This window comes from Poecilia reticulata, chromosome 11 (assembly GCF_904066995.2).
Source record: "Poecilia reticulata chromosome 11, P_reticulata-male-v2, whole genome shotgun sequence".
In the NCBI taxonomy this organism is placed as follows: Eukaryota; Metazoa; Chordata; class Actinopteri; order Cyprinodontiformes; family Poeciliidae; genus Poecilia; species Poecilia reticulata.
Genome location: NC_088840.1, coordinates 12,163,520 through 12,186,790, shown reverse-complemented (window position 1 = coordinate 12,186,790; position 23,271 = coordinate 12,163,520). Strand labels below are relative to the sequence as shown.

At 40.6% G+C, this 23,271-nt stretch overlaps 2 protein-coding genes across 3 annotated transcripts; one reads left to right on the top strand and one right to left on the bottom strand.

Moving 5' to 3' along the window:
* The first annotated feature begins 279 nt into the window (after window positions 1–279).
* Window positions 280–8,409, top strand: ccn4a (cellular communication network factor 4a). The gene is made up of 5 exons (XM_008421798.3): window positions 280–781; window positions 3,684–3,972; window positions 4,919–5,173; window positions 6,845–7,032; window positions 7,108–8,409. Exons 1-5 carry the CDS (start codon window positions 734–736, stop codon window positions 7,405–7,407), a joined length of 1,080 nt encoding a protein of 359 aa, XP_008420020.1. The 5' UTR covers window positions 280–733; the 3' UTR covers window positions 7,408–8,409.
* ndrg1a (N-myc downstream regulated 1a) lies at window positions 8,353–22,470 on the bottom strand. Of its 2 annotated transcripts, XM_008421799.3 has the most exons (16): window positions 22,319–22,470; window positions 18,559–18,630; window positions 17,121–17,156; window positions 14,791–14,896; window positions 14,117–14,237; window positions 13,745–13,807; window positions 13,582–13,642; window positions 13,039–13,125; window positions 12,728–12,784; window positions 12,511–12,614; window positions 12,368–12,424; window positions 12,218–12,269; window positions 11,799–11,846; window positions 11,335–11,370; window positions 10,957–11,008; window positions 8,353–9,946 (listed from the first exon to the last, which is right to left on the bottom strand). In XM_008421799.3, exons 2-16 carry the CDS (start codon window positions 18,610–18,612, stop codon window positions 9,714–9,716), a joined length of 1,167 nt encoding a protein of 388 aa, XP_008420021.1. In that variant the 5' UTR covers window positions 18,613–18,630; window positions 22,319–22,470; the 3' UTR covers window positions 8,353–9,713. The 2 variants fall into 2 exon arrangements, with proteins under 2 accessions (XP_008420021.1, XP_008420022.1); XM_008421800.3 differs by lacking the exons at window positions 17,121–17,156; window positions 18,559–18,630; window positions 22,319–22,470 and adding an exon at window positions 15,201–17,068.
* Between the last annotated feature and the right edge of the window lie 801 nt (window positions 22,471–23,271).

The window sequence follows — 23,271 nt, the reverse complement described above, 5'->3', positions numbered from 1 at the left end:
GCTTCCAATAATTCAGCAAATTTTTAAAATAAGTTTTAAAAGTTTATACACAAGAGAAATACTTTGTTGCAGGCTTTTGTCATACAAGCAAAGCAAAATGCTACATATATCCCATTGAAATCTTTGCCATATGTAATGTTCAATTGAAAAACACAGATCTGTCAGAAGAAATAAAACCCAAAGGTGCAATAACAAACCTATAATTTGTTGAAGCACGTTTGTTTTTTTTATCCATTAATCAACATTTCAAATTTAGTCTTGTATTTGTTAGACGATATGCCTGAAGGATTGAGGATTATAGGACTGTCGGTCATTATGAAAAACAAGCCTGTTAAAATACACGTATGTTCTGCTTTTGAACTGAACTTATATCCTTTCATGTTAAACTAAGCAAGTTCCAGAGAGCACAGCTGTCTTCCAGACACGCCTTAACCACCAGGGCTGCCCGCACCGTCAGGAGAGGAAGAGGAGGAGAAGGAGGAGGAGGACTTTTAGGTGAAAGTGGAGCAGAGGAAAAGGAGAGGAAACTTTCAGCAGAATGCTGTCCCTGTCCTCGCAGACCTTACGCTGGGCTGTCAGCAGAAGCTTCGGGATCAGAGGGAGGGAAGCTGCAGAGGATGACAGCTCGTGCAGAGGGACGTAGCTCACCTGCAGAGCAGAACCGCGTTTATACAGTGTAAACAGAGCGGAACCGAATTCCCACTTTTAATGCCCGGGCTTTTCCTCACCAGTGATGAGTTGGCTCCTGTTGTGGATTCTGACAGCAGCTGGGATTCAACAGGTGAGCTGAAGGGATTTCCCGCCGCCCCCTGTTGTTTGTTGAATGAACATGCCACTGCAGATTTATGTATGACTTCTGTGTTTGTGTGTGTTTTTATTATATAATTGAGGAAAAGACACTCTGTCTATTGTTCAGGTGTTTTTTTTTTTCATGGATCAAGATGCTTGACAATTTAAACAGTCTGATAGTTTCTCAAAAATATTTTAATTCTCTTCAGCACATCTGAAAATAAGCTGCTACAATTTTCCCACATTTCCATTATTAGATAAACTTGCAGTGTGAGCAGACGCCTTGTGTTTTCTCGTGCTATATGTTAGCACCCTCTTGTGGTATATCAAAGAAACGCTTTTCATTTGGCTCGGATTTGTTTCTTGAAGTTCGCAAACATCAATTAGTGACCATCTGTTGGAAATTGTAAAGATATAATCAACAGCAGTGGGTTGTACTTTACTTGTCAAAAACTTGAACTCATCTGACGAGTAAAGTAACATAAATAAAAGCAAAAAGATGTAAAAGATGTATAAAGTCATTTTAAGACAAGCCACAGCAATAAAAAAGAAAAGAAATGTTTCAGAAGTTTCTCTGACATCCAGTAAAAACATACTGTTAAGTTGTAAATGCATCAGTTAAGGAATGAGTGTTTCTTATTTTAGGTGTGTTTCATATAAAATGTTCTAGAACTTTTTAATATCAGATGGTAAAAAATAAAAAATAAAATAACTCAAAAGACTCTCTTTATTGCATTTGTAGCCAAATGATTACTATCTGGAATAAGAATGAAATTAGAAAAGTGGCTGAATGAATAATTTCAGTTTTTAAAATGGAAATAAATTGCAGGACCCTCAGGACCGAATGCTTTCAAGGCTAACATGCAACTTTTCCGCGTTCTGCTGGTGCTTCTCAGCAAATAAAGACCTTCAGCATGCAGTGAAACTGTGTCACTAAACAGGCTGGCATATTAAAAAGGAGTAGACATTTTTAACCCTTAAAGTACAGAACAAATCTGTCTGCAATTTAACAAATGTTAAGCACCATCGATCACCCAATCGTCAAAACTATTGTTCAGATCCCAACTCCTCCTTGGTTTCACGTCTGCTCTCTTTGTATGAGTAGTAGTCAAAAGAAGAGCTTGTATTTAGAGCTAAAGTCAAAATTACTCACGTTCCTGTTTGATTTAGATTTAACTTCCGTTTACTTCAGCCAAAAACCTTTTCTGTGATAGAAAAAAAGATGTCTGTCTCTTAGAACGTGATAAAACAATGTGAAAAGTCTAACAAACAAAAATAATTTAACAGTTTTTCCCTAAAACACTATATGTTGGGCACAATGCACAGCTGAATAATCGGTGGGGAAAAAGCTTTTTTGGCCCTTCGTATAACTGCTGACCAACTTTATGCACACTGGTATTTTGATCATTTTATTTTGTCTTTGAGGTTGGAAGGTTTCGTATCTGTTACCCTAATCTCTTTAGATTCCCAGTAGGAACATGACGAATATTGGGGATAACTGTTCATCACTCTTTCTTTTGCAAATAGATGTGTGACTGAAGGCTAAATGAACTCCTCTGAGGGTTGGCTTAGTGGCACAGCTTTGATTGAAACTCATTAATCAGCATTAGCTGACAACATCACACTGACTTATTAATAATATGATTCTAATTCCAAATGAAGGGCTGACAACAGGATTTAAAAACTGACCAATAAGCTTAAGATGATTAAATATGTTTTGCCATAATTACTTGTGGATTAGGCATGCACGCTTGTGTGTGCTCGTGTTTTTAAAGATGTGAGTTAAAGGCTTCTGTTTTCTCCAGGAGGATGAGTCAATCTGTGATTTATAACTTGACTATATTTGGACCTGCAGTCATGTGTGCCGTCTCTTGGCTACACTTTGCCACATTGTGGTTAAAGTTGATGGTCAACCGTTAAGTCTTACATTAGATCGGTTATTGTATTTTCCTCAAATCCGTTCTGAAATGGAAAAAAAAAAAAGTTGGATTATTAGCTGCACAATTTGTTCTTGGACAAAATGAATTTGAAATTAAGATGGCAAAACAAAACAAAACAAACAAACAATAAAACAAGTAACTTCTGATCCTCGGGCTGTTCATGAATCTCCAGTGATCTGTACCAGTCCATCAACAATGGAAGAGAAACTCTGATTCATTATCAGTATTTTGTAACGTTTTACCAGACTCACATCCATAATGAATCCCTGATGCCGATTTAATAAGATTATCTCCACAGGGACTTGAGCTCACGTTCCAATTAACTCCTTTATTGAAGTTATCGCATAGTGTGACCACATGTTAGTGATCATGCAGGCAGTGAATCAATTAGGGATGTGAGAGCTTTCAGATCAATCATCCATGTGAGCGTTTTCAAAGAGGGTTGAGTAGGAAGAGAGTCAGGATAAGGAATGTTACATCTAATACTTAACACAATAAATACAATTTTCTTTCTGCAGTACTTTTGCAAACTAAACAAAACAGAAGCTGGGATTGCAATTTTTGACTTTAGAAGCTTACTCAAAATTTATTTATTTATTTTTTTTTTTTTTTTTGATGCAAAAATATAACCATAGCAACCAAGTTCTTATATCAACAACATAATTATTTTGCTGGAACACATTTGAAAAAGTATGTTCATTATAAATCGTAAATTACTATTTTCAAGCATTCTTGTGGTAACACTTTATTTGAAGGGGTGTGCATAAGACTGACATCACACTGTCATAAACATGGCATAACACCTGTCATGAACATAAAGAAGTCTTTATAAATGTTTATGACAGTTGTCATGAAGTGTCATTCGGTAAATAATGACACTTTTAATGCAAAGTTGCTCTAAAAGTTGCATTAAAAGTCCATTAAAAGTGCCAACTTTGCTTCTCTACCTTCCAGGCCTACTCCTTGAATTCCACTGCCATGCCCCCCGCCACGGCCCTCGCCTCTCCGACTCCAGACCCGTACAACGTGACGCGGTACTGCAAGTGGCCCTGCGAGTGTCCCGAGGTGGCGCCCAAGTGCCCCCCTGGCGTCAGCCTCCTCATGGACGGCTGCGACTGCTGCAAGGCCTGCGCCAGGCAGGTCGGGGAGGAGTGCAACGAGGCCGACACCTGCGACTTCCACAAGGGGCTGTACTGCGACTACAGCTCGGACAAGCCTAGGTACGAAAAAGGAGTGTGCGCATGTAAGTGTCACTCGCTGGAATGACCATCTGGTCTTCACACAACAGGAACAACTCGGTTCACATTTTCGCATTGCATGTTACTTTGTCAAAGCATTTTGACATCGACAAGGAATGCAGCTGGTATTAGATAAACAACACAACTGAATGTTAATGTTATAAATGGCTACAAATCAGGCTAAATGCTAGCTTCATTGTCCTCCCCGCGTGTTATTACTCCTGAAAAGATACGCAAAGCCTTAATAAACCCATTAATTTACCGCATTATTATATGAAAGTTACATTTGACTCTCAGAGCACATTTATTAACTGGAACAAAAATAATCCATTGTAAGAAATATGAATGAAACCATAAATCTACATTCCCTGTTATATATATGTATATATATATATATTTATATATATATATAATTCATAGTCATGAATACTGGATTATTATCTTCTGTAATTGATAAGCTAATTAACTATACAGAAAACTCATTTTAGTCTTATTATTAAATACAATAGTCTCAGATTGTATTTAAACTGTATCAGTGTACAGGGTAAATATTAATTGTTATAGAACCTAAATTGCACACTTTATTTAAAAAAAAGGAATTAAAGGAAATCTAAATGATGCACAGGTATTAAAACTAGCAATCTCAGATCAAAACAAAGGTGCAGCTGAGGAAGGCTGAGAAAAACGAACAAGATGTTTGTGCACGGATAGCGTCAAGGTTATTTCCAAGAAATAAATAACTGCAAATAGCAGCAGAAATGTGAATAATTATGGCGTTGTTGAGATACACACAAGCTGTAATTCTACTATAATCTAATGTCTGGATATATAACAACAAGGTTCCTCCCTATAGAGACATGTGTTTAAATACAGTGCAGCACTACAAGCATCTTGCATTGCAGACCGAGCTGTTGATCTACATAACATGTGTCCACTTGTCGTTTCTATCAGATATGACGGGAACGGGCTGTGAATATGACGGCGTGCTCTACCGTAACGGCCAGAGCTTCAAGCCCAGCTGTAAATACCAGTGTTTGTGCGTGAACGGCGCCATCGGTTGTGTGTCCCTGTGCTCAGAGTCCCAGCCTCCCAGGGTTTGGTGCCAAAGTCCGCGCAGAGTCAAAGTCCGGGGGCAGTGCTGTGAGCAATGGATCTGTGACGAGACAAAGAAAGGACGCAAGACAGCGCCGCGGCACGCAGTGGAGGGTATGACACCCAGGATAGAAACGGGGGCAATAATTATTTTGTCTTATTTAAAATTTCCCAAGAAATCGTCTTCTTTAGAAAAGAGCAAGATGATTACTGACAACCTAGAATTTAGAACACAGTTAAAATACAGAGAATAATCAATCTGTGTCGCGCATTACTTTCTCAAGCAAATCATTTTATGTAGACACCAGTCATGAAATGTGTAAAAAATAACAGCTAGAGTTGAAGGAATAAATATAATGCCATTTTCAGTCTTTTAAACTTCAACTTCATTAAACAAAATCCACGTTTTGAGCAAACAGCGTGTGTAGTTTTCTCTCTTTCCGTATACAATCACTTAACAGGTCATGAACTTTTAACTCCCATCGTGCGTTGTACATTTCAGATTATGTGGTATTATGTAAATAATTCATGATCAGACACAAAGATATGACAAAAATGTGAGAAAAAAAAATCAACCAGTCAAACAAACAAACAAAAGACACCTTCTGAAGATCTGTAATTGTATTAATAAAATCTTAAATAATTAGTATTGAAGTCTAGGCACAAAGGTAAAGAAATGAGAAGATTAAAAAAAAAACTAATTTATCTGATTCCTATATAGAACTGACTTTACGAAGCAAAAAAAATTATTTTTTTTTTTTCTGGTTCTTTCGCTGTACTTTTGCGAATACTGTTTTCAAATCCAAGATGATCACAAGATGTGGGAGTGTGTATGAATTTGTTCATCCGAGCCTTAATTCCCTGTGGAAGCCCCCACGCTGTTTTGGGGGGGTCACTTCCAAGTTCCAGACGGTTAGAGCAACAAAGCCACGAAGGCAAGAAAACCAGAGCAGATCTTGTTGGGTTGCACACGTGGACAAATTAGATCCAGATGCAACCATTAGACAGTGTGTCTTGATGGCTTAGATTGGAAACAGATGCAGTGTAGACGAAGATCTTGTGTTATGTAATTTCAAATTAAATCGTATTCGCCTAGTCCCACCGTATAAGACAAACAGGTCTAATTCCAAGTTGACAGAGGAATCACAGTCCGCTGCTGTGATACCTCTTGTCAGTGATTATTAAAGGGAAATATGTATGTTTAATGAGTACAACCAGAAAGAAAACACAACGTTAATGGCAGCAATCATTTCAAATAACACATAAATGGACAGCAGTTGGAAAAGCTCCCTATGATAATTTGCTTAAGAATACAAATGTGCTATTGCTGCACCCTTAAAAAGAACTGAAAAACTCATATGGATTTTCATTTTTGTGCAACTTCATTAAACAAAATCCACATTTCGAGCAAACAGCGTGTGCAGTTTTCTCTCTTTCTGTATACAATCACAGGTCATGAACTTTTAACTCCCATCATGCATTGTGTCGTTGTTAAAGGGGTATTATCATGACAAGTTGGAGGATTGACCGGTCGGTCAAAAACCTTGAACTTCTTTAAGCCAGTCATTAACTTTATTTTTTTGAAAATGTTTAACATGTCATGGCCATGTTGCGTGATAACATTATGGATTTGTTTGATAGCGACTATAAAAAATGGGATTGAATTTGAAAATCGACTGCTGAGTGACCTCACATTGCACGAAGTGCAACGGAGGATGAAAATGTAAAAACTGAACCTCCTGTGCGTGTAGCATGACTCTTTGCTTCCTGCTCCTGCCAATCTAGTTTTTCCAACTGAGAGCTGGCACAAGAACTGCATCACCCAGACCACCTCATGGAGCCCCTGCTCCAAGACCTGCGGCCGCGGCCTGTCGTTGAGGATCTCCAACGCCAACGACCAATGCGAGCTCGTCCAAGAGTCCCGTCTCTGCAATCTGAGGCCGTGTGAAGTAGACATCACCAAGCACATCAAGGTAGGCGTGTGCACGTTCAGCGTCATCGAAGGTTCCCAAAAACCCTCGGTTCTAAAAGCTTGTCTCGTTCCTTAGCCAGGAAAGAAGTGCCTGAATATCTACAGGGAAGATCAGCCGTCAAACCTCACCATTTCTGGCTGCACCAGCAAGAAGTGGTACCGACCAAAGTACTGCGGCGTTTGCACCGACGAGCGCTGCTGCATCCCGTACAAGTCGAAGACCGTCGACGTGGAGTTTGAGTGTCCGAATGGGACCGGGTTCACTTGGAAGATAATGTGGATCCAGGCGTGCTTCTGCAACCTTAGCTGCAGGAATCCCAATGACATCTTTGCAGAGCTGGAGAGCTACTATGGTTACCCGGAAGTCGTGAACTAAAATGCTGCAATTTGGCAAAGAACACTCCTTTTGTTTTTTTGCTTCCTAAAAGATATTTTGAGTTTTTATATGTGCAATCTATATTTTTTTTTCTTTTGGAAAAAAATTGTAAATATGAAATGTGTCTCCAGCACGGATTCATGTAGTAAGGATATTTGAAGAGGTAAAGCAATAAAAGCCTATATTTAAAGTTTAATTTATTTATGTAGAGTTTCTGATTAACGTTATGCATCTACATTGGATTGCTCCCTAATCAAGCGTCTCCTCAGCCTGATACACACGTTTTCCTCTTCATTTTTCGCCCGTTTCTTTGCAAACAAAAAGTAGACAATATTTTCTGCCTTTGCAAACAAATTTACACTTAAGCTAGAAACTGAATCAAAAAAAGACTTTTTTTTTTAAACTCGTATGAAAATGTGATGTGCATTTGTATTCAGCCCCGCAAAATCTCTAAATATTTTGAAGTTTTAGACGTTTTGGAGAGCATGCCTACCAAACGTGCAAATCACAGATTTGGGAAATACTTCAACCTCAGTCTGGTTGGACAACATCTATGACCATCAATTTTAAAAGGTCATAGAGTCTCAGTCAGACTTCGGTCTTTGACTGGATCTTTCTAAAACATTAACGGGCTTTGAACTAGCAGACTGCCCCACCCTTTCAACTCCCACTTAAGCTGTGGCTCTGGTGACTGTTTTATAGCCTAACCGTGCGTTAAACATCTCTGAAACTTTATCTGTCTGGTGTAATCCTTGGTTTTCATGAAGCCATTTGTTCATTGTTCTCAAACACAGCTATGCGCATCACATAAAATTCATTGAAGTTCTTTAAGTTCAGCAGCTGCAGATATTCTTGCCTGCATTTTATCCTTGTCCTTACAAGTACAGAAAGTAAATCAATGTTATAGTTACATTTTGAAATATGCAATAATGCAACAAAAGGGAATCTGTTATAAGTTTTTTTTATTGTCATTTTTTAATAAATACAAACCGTTATATCATTTTTAATGCTATTTGTTTTTTTTTCCCCCTACAGCAAAAGAGATGGTTTGTGCATTGCATCTTTACAAAGCTGCATTTATGTCATCTGCAAAGTAATATGTTGCTGTAGTGCAAGTAAAATACAGGAAATGGTATCGGGTAAGTTCTATGGCTATCCTCATGTTAACATGTAGACCTCTCCGTCTGCACTCACCCAACAAATCCAAAAACCACACAGGAGCATCACATCTCAAAAGCGAACAATTTCATGGCACTTTTTTTTTTTGTTCCTTTGTGCTTCATTGCATAGAAATCGACATACATATAGCTTGGGAGAGGGGGAAGAAAAAAAAAAGGAAAAAAAGTAAGGAAATAAGCATATGCGATTGGAAAAACTCGTGTGAATTTGCATTTTAATTCGTTATAAAGCTAATTCTTAATGAAATGTTCTCAGAAAAATGCTCAGTCTTAATTCAAGTCTGTTGCGAAATACGGAAACCTTAAAGGGAGCAACAAGGGGGAACTAAAATACAACCCAACACCTCAGAGATAATAAACACCAGCTGAATGAAATTATCAGTTACAGTATATCCTGAAAACTTTCTCCCTTAATTTGTGAAGCTATAGATACAACGAGCCCTTTACGATTCATCCATCAGTCCGTCCGTCCGAGTGCTTCCTCGCTCCCTTTCCCTTACGACTACAAATCTGCTCCTATGCACAAACGACGCCACTTGGAAACATAAAGAGTAAATGACCAGACAATTAGTGAGAAGACAACAAGACATTTACAGCGGGGTAAATTCGAGAAAGCTGTGTCAAAAAGTGGTAAAGGTAGAGGGGGGAAAAAAAACAGAAGGAATGCTGGATTTTAATTCTGCTTTAAATGCGAGAGAGATAGTTTACAAGCTGGAGTACTCTTCTTAGCCACAGCTTTCTCTGATATTCTCCGTTTTGGCGTCCCCCGAATGCTGCGTTGCCTCCGTTTGCTCTCCTGCCTGACCGAAGAGTGCTGATGTTTTGTGGCTGGACCACAACCTTTTATTCTAGTTATCTTTGAATGTAGAGACATCTCAGCTGCAGTGGAAGATCTGCAAGCAAGAGTCCTTTGTGTGTTTTTCTTTTCTTTTCTTTTTTTACATGTCACCATATGTCATGTTAGTGTCCCTGTCTGCTTTAAGTGTGTATGGATCTGTATGTGTGTGTTAGTCTGTGTGTATAATTAAGAGGCAGCGCAGCACAAAATGAAGGGAACTTGAGAGGTTCTTGTTGTCTGCAGCGGGCAGGGTGTTGTTGGAGGGGCGTTTGGGGGGGGGGGCCTTCACTTTAGCAGGAGACTTCAGCGGACTTGGGCCCTGACTGGTCCACGTTGTTGTTGGCTGTGGCGTCCGTGTGGCCGTGCTCGGTCGTGTGGCTGCGACTGCGGCTCCCCTCGTTGGTGTGCGAGCGCGAGCGGTTGCCATCGTGGGTGTGCGAGCGCGAGCGGTTGCCGTCTGAAGTGATGCTGGAGCCGGAGGCAGTACGGGAGCGAGCCAGGCGGGTCATGCTGGCAGAGGGCACTGAGAAAGGAGGAGTGCAGTCAGAATACGGAGTCGACTAAAGATTTAGCTTGTTGCTAAATTAGAAATAAAGCCATTCAAAACCAACCAAGAAGTTGTTAGTCACAGTTTCTTTACAAGTTAGAACGCAACGAAATCACTTTCTGCGTTCTTGCTGCAAAAGTTAAACCCAGTTGGATTAACAGACTGTGCTAATTGACCATGCCAACTACAATTAGCCATAGAAGCTAATGATGTGCTTTGTGAAGTTTATGCATTCCAACACTGTAGCAACTAAAATATGCACAGATCTAGTATTTCGTGTTTTTATGCATTTAATTTATTTTAATATTTGACTTGTTTCAGAACTAATTAAGGAAAACAAAACGGCAAGTTTTTGATTTATCCCTAATTGTCTGCACATCTTTTGTGGAAATGAAGCTTGAATTTTGTGGGACTTAAATGCAAATATTTTAATGCCGAAGTATTTTATTTGTATTTTTTTAACTAGCAAAGCAGCCTTTATACATTTTGTTGCATTCCAGATCATTTTTATAGCAGGGGAAATATAAAATTCAGACTTTCAAAACTTAAATGGATGGAGTACATAGACTGAAAATATTTTGCCCATCGTTCAAAACTAGATACGTACAGTTTTGGAAAAACAAAAACAAAACAAAACAAAAAATTAAGATCAGACTGAAATGGGATGTTGTGGTTATTCTGGAAGTTGAGCCTTCTTTGGATAGCTCTAGTTTAGCTTGAAGCAAAACTACATAGAAAGTGGTTCTAAAAGGGAGCCTTTGCTTTAAACCACATAATGTAAATATATATTTTTAAGACTAAGGTTAATTAAATGAGGTCTGCAAACCATTTAGAAAGAACAAGGGCAGTTAGCACAAACTTCTTCATCTCACCACAAGAGGGCAGAGGCGTCTTAGATAGGGTTGGGTCAGAACAGTTCATCTGTTCTGACCCAACCCAACACACACCTAAAAATGTCAAAACACCCAAAACGTTTGAGTACTTACTGTATCCCATTCCCTGGATGAAGTACTTGAAAGCCTCCGTCAGCTTTCCGGGCTGCAGGGAGGAGCAGAAACACAGATAATCAGTCTCCGTGTCATAAATAATCGCTCAGTTTACATAAGACATCAACACGCTCCATCTCTCCATCCAGCAGATTACAGAGATATGACAGCTGCTACAGGCAGGTGTAGCTCAGTGTGCAGGATTAAAACCTGACGACTGTGGTCCATATCTGCCTCTTCCTAATGCTCTTACATGCCACCTTCTTACACTACTGTCCACCCACAAACACACACACGCACACACACCGACTACAGGCACTCCTTATCCAGCCACATCCCTGCAACAGGAACTTCTATTTGAAAAACAAGAGGACCCACCTGGTCGACCTGGGGCATGCCTCCGCAATCAGCCATCTGGAAAAGGAAAGAGAAAAATCAGAAGCCGTCATTACCTGCCAAAAACAAAAAAACGATACCAAAGATGACCCATTTTACCACCTTGTCCCCCCGCCCTGCAATTGTGCTACTTTCCACAGTGAATCTATTTTTTTCAATTCAGCAGCCATTTGATTCTGGTGCAGCCGATAAAAAGGTTGCCAAAGGCGACCAAAAGTAGGTCAGCTGGTGCAGATTGCACAGGCAAAGTGCGTATGCAAGGACATGTTCAGCTGTGGCAGCGCCGGTTAATATGTCACCAAGTAAGTGCTGACCCGCTGGAAACTTATCAGCCGAAGCGTTTCCATCAAGGCTATTATGATCTTAACGAGAATATGGGAGGGGAGCAGGGAGGTCCGGAGCGGGGGACATGAGTGGAGCAAAGGGGTCTTGGACAGAACTCTCACCTTAAGGAGGGTTGTTTTCGTGGGGTCCAACTTGGTGTTGCACTCCACCTGCGAGCACAAACAAGTCCAGTTTATAAAGCTTCCCAGGGAATTCTGACCATACCGCAAATAAGACGGCAAAAGCTTTTATAGCGCTTACATAAATAAACAGTTAGGGGATTTGAGACAATTCCTAAGCTACGAGTAAACCCAGCAACACAAATCTCTTGACTTTAGGAGATTAAATCTAAATCTGAGTCACTTGAACTTTGTTCCTAGAACCATGTTTTTGCACAAGTCAAGTTCAAATGTTGCCATAATGCGGACACGTAAACCGGCAAATCTTCTCCCCGTCAACAGAAGACCGAAGTGGACGGAAAGCACGTTCGGGTCGTTATCCGGAGCGCCAGCAAGGTAATGAGTGACCGGCCTGAACTCACCACAACATCCACAGCAGGGGAATTGTCGCCGACCACCAGCAGAGAGGGGCACCTGGATGAAAGAAAATACACTCAGTTGACCAATATTGCAAACTATTTTGTCCTTTACTGCACAATTTTTAAAAAAAAAAGGAGGCTGCCTTTACTTACTTGAGAGTTCTGGCGTTACATCCAGGGACCGGCCTCTCAATATCCAGATCCCTCCGGCTGTAGAGAGGATGAGAAAAATCAGCTGCGTCTTGACTTGTTAAAAAAAAAAACCTTTGACAAAAGTCTAATTCGACTGCCGTTACCTCGTGTAGGCCTTGACAAAGAGATGCAGGTTGAACTGGTTCATGTTGTTCAAGATATGATGGCGGAATGTAGCAATAAGGTCGTGGTTGTGGTTTATCTCCTCCTATAAAAGGAACCAGAAAAAAAGAAATCACACGTTAAGTTTTGAACCTACATTCATGACCATTTTCAGAAGCCTTTGAGATTAACGGATTTAGAAATGGGGAAACGTTGTACCTTTCCAAAGAGGTGGGTAATAATCATATCAGGCTCAGCGTGGGTCCAGCCACTGATCTGAAATTAAATAGAAAAACAATGTACATAACAAAGAAAGTTAAAAATGATCTTGCATTGCATAGGTGTGCAATGAGATCTTAAGGCGTGAGATTTCACAAAATTGAAGAACACGCCCCTCTGCCCCCGCTTCTCTTTATAGTAAAATCTGTTTTGCACAGTACTAACTCGTTGTTGTTTGATGCAGGTTTCTGTTCAAGCTACCATCAACAGCCAAGATGTATTGACATTTTTGCTGTTCTCCAATATGTTACCTTGTTGGCAGCCCAGTCCATCCATCCCTCAGCACATGGGTTGATGTTGATGAGCATGAGACCTTCCACCATATTTGGATAGTCCAGCTAAAGTGGGAAAGAAAAGTGAATTGATGGTGAGTGATTCTGTTTTAGAGAGCAAAATGTCTAGAGTCTCCATTTGGTCATTTTAGGGCGATTACCATTTAAACTTAGGGAATTTAGATGTTGCTGCCCAATTTCAAGCTAAGATCCATTTCAGGTCTTCAATGTTAGAAATGCGAGTCCTGTGCACGAAGTAAATTCACCAAAGCAATAATCGGAAATATTCTCTCTAGTACGGAGTTAAAAGCCGTCTCCAACAGCGCTCCATCAACACAGAGACTTCCTACCGAGCAAAGTGCTAGCGCTGAGCCGATCGGCTACATTCCTCGGGCTTGGATAATAAGCGGCCTTTTGAGGCCAAAATAGGCAGGAGGCAGAAATACATATGCTGCTAATCTGATATTAATTAAAACCCGAATTACAGAGTGTGAATGGGAGAGAGCAAAGGCGTGAACTTACGGCGAATCGGGTCAGCACGTACGCGCCGGCTCCGATGCCCATTCCGATGACGCTCTTCAGGCTGCGGTGCATAAAGATACGTGGATACTGTTAGAACAACGGGTTAGAGGATTCCTTACATGAAACGGTGAAAGGCTCATTTGGAAACTGAAATTCAATTTACCCAAAGTGCTTCAGCACCAATGGCAGAGTCTCAGCAAGCTGGTCCATAGAGGGATACTCGTACCTTAAAAAGAACATAACAATTGAAAACTTTTAAAAACATATATATATACACAGTTGAGTTTATAACATTATATTGCTCATTGTCAGAACACCACCGGTATTGGAGTTTCAGCTTTATGCCAGGACGGCGTTACCAAGGCCCAAAGCACCAACAAACAAGAGATTACAGAGATAAACGCCTGCCCTAGAGACACACATGTTAAACCAGGATGTCCCAAGTACATCCGCAGGAATCCATCCACCTACCTGCGCCCAGTCAAAGGTCACAGACTGCCCGACACAGATGGTGTGCGTGTGCGCGTCGACTCACCCAGTGGAAAAAGTGTTGGCTCCTTCATGCTGCCCCAAGGCGTCGACGTGACACACGGCAAAATGCTGCATGATTTCCGCCATGTCCTCATGGTTGAAGAGCGGGTCCCAGCAAGCTTTGTCTGCACACACACACACAAAAAAAGGCAAATTAGCCGTAATTAATAAGAGCGGGACTTGGATTCTGGAGAAATAAAACGGAGTATCCAGTTACACAATAAGTAAAGATGGGAGAGTTGAGATTCAGTAGTGCAACAGAGTTTAAATGATTAAGCATAGACATGTGGGGCAGTTACCACACAAAGGAAAGGTTTTCAAAAGCTACAATTTCAGAATTGCTTACATTTTCTACCACATCATTCTTAAGGTTTAAAGCCATTTTTATATGAAAAACGGAAAAAAACAAAATCAAAGAGTTCCCCTGGTTTCTGAAGCACAGAGTAAGCAGAATAATTACTTTGAAAGAGCTTACTTTATTTTATTTTTTAAAGAAAACATGAGCAAATCTTGGCGTTCTTCTACTCAAGGTTACCATACAATGAGAGTCTTATTTCGACCCCTGTCTACCGTGCGTAGATAATCTGATCACACATGGCGCAGTCATTAAAAACCCCACCGGCTTTAGGAACAACAGATGTTTCGCTCAGATAAAGCTGAGGAAGGAGCGGGGCTTACAGTTCAGGCCAATGTCATGGAAGGTAAGGATGACCGGTCTGTCCCCTTTGGGAGAGCCCTTCATCGTGCAGTGGAGTCTTCCGTGAGGAGTCTCAACATCGTGTTCCTATAGATGCAAAAAAAAAAAAAAAAAAAAAGGAATATTTTTTAAAGCCAACCAAAGCGCTTAAAAGTGAAAGAAAAGTGTCAAGAAAAGCAAAACATTTTCTAGAAAACTGATTGAAATCATCACATAATTTATATTCCAACAGCCACTTTGCTTAAATCTTCCCAAGGCTGTGAACATTTTTACCCATTCTTTAAAAATAAAAAAAAATAAAAATAAAAAAAGTATGTCAAATGCATTTAAATATGGAGACTCATACCAATAGCATCCACTAGCCATCTAACTCTCAACAAACTCTACTCACGCTGACTTCAATCTCAGCAACGATCATTTCCACATCAGAATCCTCCAGAACCATGTTTGCAGGACTCGAGTTCTAACACGGCTCGCTGTTGGAAAAATAAAAAACGCAACAATGCAGACTCCCTCCCGAGCTACAGGTCTCCACACTTGGTAAGCCTCTGAAGTTGTTCAGCCCCGTGCCTCGAGCTGCATTTTATACCCTTGCTGCTTACCGGCCGGCCTTAAGCTCCACAGCCTCCCAGGATGCCTTGCAGGCTGGTCAAAACAAGCTAATTCTAAATGAAGACATCCTTAAATTGGATCAGCCGGTGTCGAGCAGAGGGAGGCATCAGTCGGGGAACGGAACAAGCGTTAAGGATGCTTGTATGATCAGAAACGGTAGATGAGGAATATGTGAGGGAATGACAGCTGCCGTTTATCAGTAATACGTTGGAATAAAGTCTAAATCAGGAGTAAAGTGAAGACTATTAATGGTATTAAAATGGGGCAAAACTGTGTTTTACAAAATTAAAGAGCCAAAAAAAAAAAATAAGGGGCAGTTTTACTGAAAATATTATTTGTATAGTGTAAGTTATAAAATATGAATGAGAGCAAAAGTAGGTAACCTATAGCTTAAAAATGTGTCTTGAAAGGAATCACAACCATCTACCTGTAAAAAAAAGAAAAAAAAAAACTCATATTGATTAGTATAGTTGAAGACTACTTTATGAAAAATAACCGTACAAACTGTGCAGTATTGTAGGAATTTCTAACAGTGCGTACATTAGAAATGTACAGGATGTGGCAAGAATCCTCGCGTCTTGTTCTTCCCGTCATGGCAGGGCCCGCTCAGGCACGTAGGCCACAAAGGCGGGATAATCCCTCCACATGTGCAAGTACATGACTGCACACCTGTAACTGCACATGCCTACCCAGACAGGGTTATTAAATCCATGGAAACAAAACGCAGCTGCACAACAGCAATTTTGTGCGAATGCAAGCGACGCGAAACCAAACAGCATGATGTCGTCCCCCTTACTAATCCTAGGTCACTAATTATCGCAATCAGGTCACCACAGATGCATGGCCTAGATAGTTCCTGGTGACCCAACCAATTAGTCAAGTCAGAGGAATCCAGAGTCAGGCAGTTGACCCGCAGAAGAGCGTCCCCTCACGCGGGGCAACTCCCGTATTTGCAAGGGCCTCAGGGGTCAAAGTGAAGCGGCTGAGAATGTTGCAAGTCGGCATTGAGCCAATGGGGAAAATGACTGAAGGTGATCTTGTTTCTAATTTTAGGAGAGAAAAATAATACTTGCTTGAGCAGCATTCCTTCATCGCTCTGTAACAGCTGGAAGCCGTTACGTCTCATTCAAACAAACTTCAGAGCTGAGAGACGGCACAAGCTCATACAGTCAATATGAACTTTTCAGGGGAGGGGGCTCCCCAAAATGGGCCAAAGGGCCAATAGGACTCCGGATTTACAACCTGAACCCGCAGGAATTCATTTGAATGAATGAAGAAAAATAGTGAGGTCCTACTAGACCATCTGTAAGCAATTTCTTTTTCTTTTTACAGAAAGAAGGATTTCGGATTTGAAAAAGCTACGTTGGTGCAGCTATAACCTCACACACAACAGCACAGGTGCGTGTCTGCGTCCTGAAAAGAGATTTCATCGCTTCCAGGAGCTGAGTGAAGCACTACCTCAATTAGATTTATCTACAAACAAAAACACTGCAGAAGAGAGGATGAGTCACCATCATGGTGGAGAAAACTTTACAACTATGATTGTCACTGAATGGGAATGATTACCCTTCATATTGGGCACCACACACCATGGGGAAAAAAAAGAAATAATAAAGCACAGTTCAACTTAAACATGCAAAAGAAAACATGTTCAGCTAGAGAGAGTAGTGATGCAATAAATCTGTTTGTGAAGTCGTACCTTGACAACAAGTTGCAGTACAGCCTCTCTCAGGCCCTGGAAGGAGAGAGCAGGTTAATGGAAGAATAAACTTAATGCAATTACAAGAGCTAATTGAATTTTGCAAGAGCCTAACCCTGTCAATGAATGCAGTTTGACTTTTACTGCTACATTCATCACTGAGGACAGATATTCTGTTCTCAATAAAAGAAAGAAAAAAAAAAGAATGTGAACTGAGAATCGCTTTGCATTTTCCAAGGAATTTTAAATTTTTTTTAAAGTTATGGTTATTTAGATTCTGAAATGACTGTCATAACCGATTGAATTGGTTTCATGGGATTCCATTCATTTAGAAAAAGAAAATTAAAAAAAGCATGATTTTGAGTTTTTTTCTGACAGTATTCTACCCCTTCAAGTTTCGTGAAATTTAGCCTTATGATTCCTGCAGGTTTGCTGACCGATGTGCATACAGCAGTGCAATCAAATCTAGAAATGACATGAGCTGCACCAGCTGCTAAAGCATAACCCTGCATACATCTGTTGCAGTGCCCGGCTGGTCAGATGGCTGCAAGACACATTTGACTGTTTTATATCATATTCTGTGGCAAACAGGGGGAAATAAATGACATTTATGCTATGGGAATACACTATGAATGTGTGTAGACTGTTGGACTGCCATCCATCAGTGATGTTTTCAAACCTGCCTGTTAAAGCTGTTGACTGCAGAATCACAACCTAAACAGATAGGCAACAACTTACACAGCTAATGTCAGTTTGAGAGACTGTCACTCTATAAAAACACTAAATTTAGAGGAGTTTTCATTCTGTAGTTCTGCTGAAGTTTATGAATTGGAATCAAAAGTTGAGTACATAAAAGTTATATTATGTAAGCAGCCGTAGGAATAATTGTTGTTTCATATTTTTTAAGTATTTAGTATAGGAGAGCAGGGTATTACACCCCTCCCCCCACAACAAAAAAACATGCAAAAATATAGTGGAAAAAAAAATCTGTTGAAATTAGCGGACATTTATCACAGACAGGAATCTGCATTCATTGTGTTGTTTAATCAGGGAAAAATATCAAGATCACACTAATTGATGACTGTTGCCACACAAAACAAATAACTGACAGCTGGGAATAACTGAGAATAACACTAAACATTAACATATTTAATACGAGTGTAGTTGTGCGCAGCTCAGTGGTACAACGGTGCCACTTACCGTAGCTGGTGGACAAAAATCTATTTATTAAGGCTACATTTTAACCACCAAAGCAAATTTGCATGTGTGGAGTTCTGGCTCTACGCAGTGATGCGGAATTTCGAAATGCTTTCCAAACGTCGCTTTTAGAGCTTCCACAAAATTCTGCCAACAAAAGTCCAGATTGCCAATTCCTGGGGGCATGAAGTGTAAAAACAAACATTGTTCACAAACATGTACTGGCTTTCGGCGTACATACCGGTAGTTCTCTGTCAACCAACAGGGGTTTAGCCTCAACTTTGATGTCGTCCATTGCAGATAGCTACAGAGCCTGGAGGATCACAGAGAAGAGAATAATTAGAAAAGACTCAACGTGGAACTTTAAGGTTTTCTGAAACGTAATATTTCATAAGAAAGTACAGCTCTGTACCAGATGATACATGAAAGGAATTCCAGATTGAGCTTCTAGAATAGTCGCTCTCCAACTTTATATCTGCAGAATAACTTCTTGAACATTAGTGTGTTTTTCCTTTTTTGTACTACAGTACACAGCGTCAGGTGGAAATTTATATATAAAAAAAAAACAAACAACCTGCAAACACTTGCAGTTGTGACTTGCACCAACATGTGGATCATGTAAAAGTACCACACCTAACAGCCCACACCACAAACATAGGCCGACTGGCTGTGAAACCCGGTAGATAAGGCGCCAAGGCAACTGGCAGACAAAGAGGAAATCTAACTGAAAGCGGAGAAGGAAATGGGATCCCAGTGACTTTGGCCCCGAATCCCCTCCCCTCCTCTTAAGCTCACTTGAAATCAACCGTATTGAACTCAAGATCGTCATCGTCAGAACTGCTAGAAGAGTTTGGCATTATGTTGAAGAGCGGATGAATTTCACAACACTACAGCAGTGTTTATCCGAAGCTCTGCAAGTGTGAAAAGAGGAAGACTGAACGGTAAACAAGGAAGGAGCGGAGCCATGCAGATCATGCCGCTTTGTTGGAGCAGAGAACATGCAGGCTGCGACTCTGCATGCAAATCAAATTAGCCATTTAAAAGGGGATTCTTTGTCCACTTGTCTGGTCACTCCTGAGAGCCAGAGGCGAGCCGTTTCTCTATTCTCTGCAGCTGAAGGGAGGCTGGACTGACCGGGACTCATCCACATTCACAGGAAGCAACCGACACCCTGGTTCCCAGCAAAACTTCCCAGCCTCTGACCCCATCTCTATGGACTTTCCCCGGCTTTCGATTGCTCTGGCTGTGTTTGCTTTTTCCAGGTTGACACAATGCGCTTTCACAATGTGCATTCGGAAAGTTAGCCAAGCTCTTCAAAAAAAAAAAAAAAGAATTTATAAAAGCAGGTTTCCCATTAAAGAGAGAGAGATTGATCAAGTTTCATATGTAGTCGTCTGACAGAAAACACCCACAAAGCACACATACACACAAACTAGTGCATGCTACTCTGACTGCTAAAGCAGTCCAGAGCCAAAGCCAGATGAAGAGGAGTGTCGAACAACAGGTTCATTTGTCTGCAGCGATCCAAAACAGGACCACCACTGCACTGCAGGAGCTTTGTTGAAGAGGGCAAGACACCGGCCCCCGCCAAGATTCCTCAGTCATGTGAGAAAGAAAAGCCACAGTGAAAAAGAAAAGACAACTGTTCCTTTCTGGGCGGTAAGGTATTAAAAGAACAACTAAATGAAACAAGGACACAATTACCAACAGAACTGAAATAAATTAGCCAAGAAAGGGGCCACCACACTTCATCCTTTCTTCCACCACCTGTTAACTTCCTTGATTCGCTAAGTGTATGCGTCACCTGGCCAACGAAGAACCACGCAACATACAGGAGCACCCAAAGGTCAACAATTGGTATAATCTCAACGTTTTTCCCCTGTGAAAGGTAATCGACAGGTTTATTTACTGAAAATGGAACTAAAAAAAACGTCCACTATTTTTAGTCTACAAAAGCATCAGCAAAAACATGTCCTGTGAAACTCTTATCGGTGGGACATCTATCATTGAGAGATAGGAATAGTAATCCTTCAGTTCCTACCACCACATCCATAAAGAAACTACTGTTTATTTTTTTCCTCTTTTATGTATCGTAGATCTCAGGAAATAAGAAAAAATAAAAAAGTCAAAATTAGCAAGAAAAAAAAAAAGAAAAGCCAGAAAAAAAACCAGCATCTCCAATTATTTGATTTGTTTTACATTTGGAGTGGAAGTCAGAAATGAGTATTGGCCAATAAAACCCTGATTGGTGTATCTAATATTTTAATGGGAAAAGAAACTTAAAAATAATTTAAATAATAATCTTTTTGCCACCTCCCACTTGTGCCAACGTTTTCTTCGAAGGGACAGTACTGTGGCTCTGCAGACAGGAACACTCCCATGCAAACTCCTAACGTCTTCTTGATGCTCAGCATTAGGATTCATAATTGGACCACAGATTGGCGAGGGGGGCGGGAGACTTTTGAAAAAATAGTGAACTTTAGAGGGAAAATATTTCCCTCAGACTGCTTTGGTCTGGCTGTAGTTAAAGTGTCTTACGCAATCATGAACAGGAAACAGTGGGAGGACGTGCGTTTGGGATGAGTTAAAATGCAGGGCTAAAAAAAACAAGACGCACCAAAGCCAATGCTGCAGCCACTTCTCAAACCCTCAACAGGCACAATCATGGTGAATTTGTTCCACGCAAAACTCTTAGAAGCGAGGTTATTTTCATAAGAAAAATGATTCTCCCTCTTTACTGAGACGATGTGGTTAAGCTCCATCAAAGCTCTCACTTCAAATCCAGAGATGACAGCAACAACGCTGATTTAAAACCTCAACCTGGAGTTAGCAGCCAGCTCAAGCTCAGAGTCTTTCAGATAAAGACCCTGAGCAGAAGCTGGTTTTGATAAGGCCAACATGTACTGACTAGTTCAGGACAGTGACAAAGTTTTGGAGTGTAGTCGAAGCCGGTGAAGTGCGCCCACACTGTTTGACATCCACAGACCCATTTGCAGAAACAATGATTGCTTCTCTAATCTTTGGGAACTCACTTAATCTGTCAAATCCCTGGTTCTGAAATATCGGCACGGGCCTCAGCAGCAGGGCCTGTCAGATTAAGCTGCTGAAGACCTACATTTTTCGGACAATAACAGATAAAAAAATAAAAAAATTAAAAACATTCAGGACTTTGTTTTATCTATGGGGTCACTTAAGGGTTGACATGGCCCTAAAATAAGTTTTAAAAAAAAAAACGGAGAAAAGGAGAAAACATGACAGCAGCAACAGCTGGTGTTTTTGTGGTGTGGGTCCTCCTGATGCACAACTCACCAGTCCTTCTGAGGTCAGTCCAATAATCTATTGCACACGACACAAGACCGGATTAAGCTCCATGTCAACATTTGAAATGCCTGTGAATCTATATAATGCGACGTTTAAATTCAGCTTCTCAATCCATTTTTTTATGTATATTTTGAGCAGTAAATCCACAGCAGTTCAGTTTCTATTAGCCCACAAGCATTGTTTGCTTTTGCTTTGTTTAATATTGTGGCTTGATATGAAGAAAAAAAAAACCGCAAAGCATCTTCTTCAATATCATTTGTAAAATTTCAAAAATTCCAAGTATTTTTTGGACACGTGTGGACAGGGCCTATACACTTCAGCGTGTCTCTGCAACAATTAACGTGCATTTCATTTTTCCTCACCTGCAGAAAAAAACAAAAATAATCATAATTTATATATATATATGCAAACTGCAGATGATCAACCATATGACTTTATTTATTCATCTCCTAAATAAGAACACGAGTTGTGCATGCAACTTGCTAACCGCATGCATAAATAAAGCAAAACAAAAATATATATCGCACACTCTTGAAAATGCTAAAGTTTCGCTTTACGCGTAAACAAATAGTAATCCCAACGTGGTCAGACATGCTGCGAAACCCCCCAAAACACAAGAGACCGCGAGAAAGCGCTGGGTTTCCCTTAAAAGTCGAATATATTCGGTTTCACAAACCTACCTGTTGCTTCTTCAACTTCTGATTGTCCCGAGTCAAACACCCAGCTACAAATAAAAAAAAGTCCACAAAAACTAAGCCTTGTCTTGTGGCCCTGCTTTTGTTTACAACGCTCAGCGTATGCAAGGCGGATGTGAGGGGGAAATGTTATAAAGCCTGGTGGGGGGGGTGCGGGGGGGCCGTGTGCGGCCCTGCCCACTTCCTTCCACCGTTGTGTCTATTGGGCAACAGCTGCTGAGGATTGTTCCAGCGGTTTGCGAGAGTAAAAAATGATCAAAAACGTGACGCGTACTAGTTAGTGTTGCACTCTTAACTTTTCGGACTTGGAGCATAACTCAAAGATAGCTTTATAAACGGGAATGTGCTGATCTTTTATCACAGCTTTGGACACTAAAATATGAGAAACGTCTGCTACTTTTAGAGTTGGCCCTCCTTAAAGTGCCATATCTCTTTTATTTGCATCTCTTGCGACCTGGAATCAACCCCAGGCTAACTCCCAGGAAGTGTGCATTCCTGCAGTATTGACAGCTGACATCTGTAAAAATGTGTTTCAGACAGTGGCTCCGAGGGGCCGACTGCAAGGAATGCAGCCAGGAGATCAACCTCAGTTTGAGGCCGAGGCAAGTCTGCACAAAGGGAAGCCCTTCCCTAACCCTCGGATCATTTCCACCTTTCTTCTCAGTCTGCTGTTCTTGTCCCACAGAACTATTCATCAGCTGCAAGGCAGCAGAAGCAGCTCAGGTCTCCAGATGTTCCACGGGCAGTAATGGTCACCTTCACAAGTACCATCGAGTCGCTTTCCAATCTTGACTTACATCCTTTGCAAATTAATTACTTTATTATATGTTCTTCCACATTTTTTTTCCCCCCTTCAAAAATCTGAAAAGTGTGGCTTGCATTTGTATTTGACTCTCTAAACTCTGACACCTTTAAATAAAATCCAGTGCAACCAACTG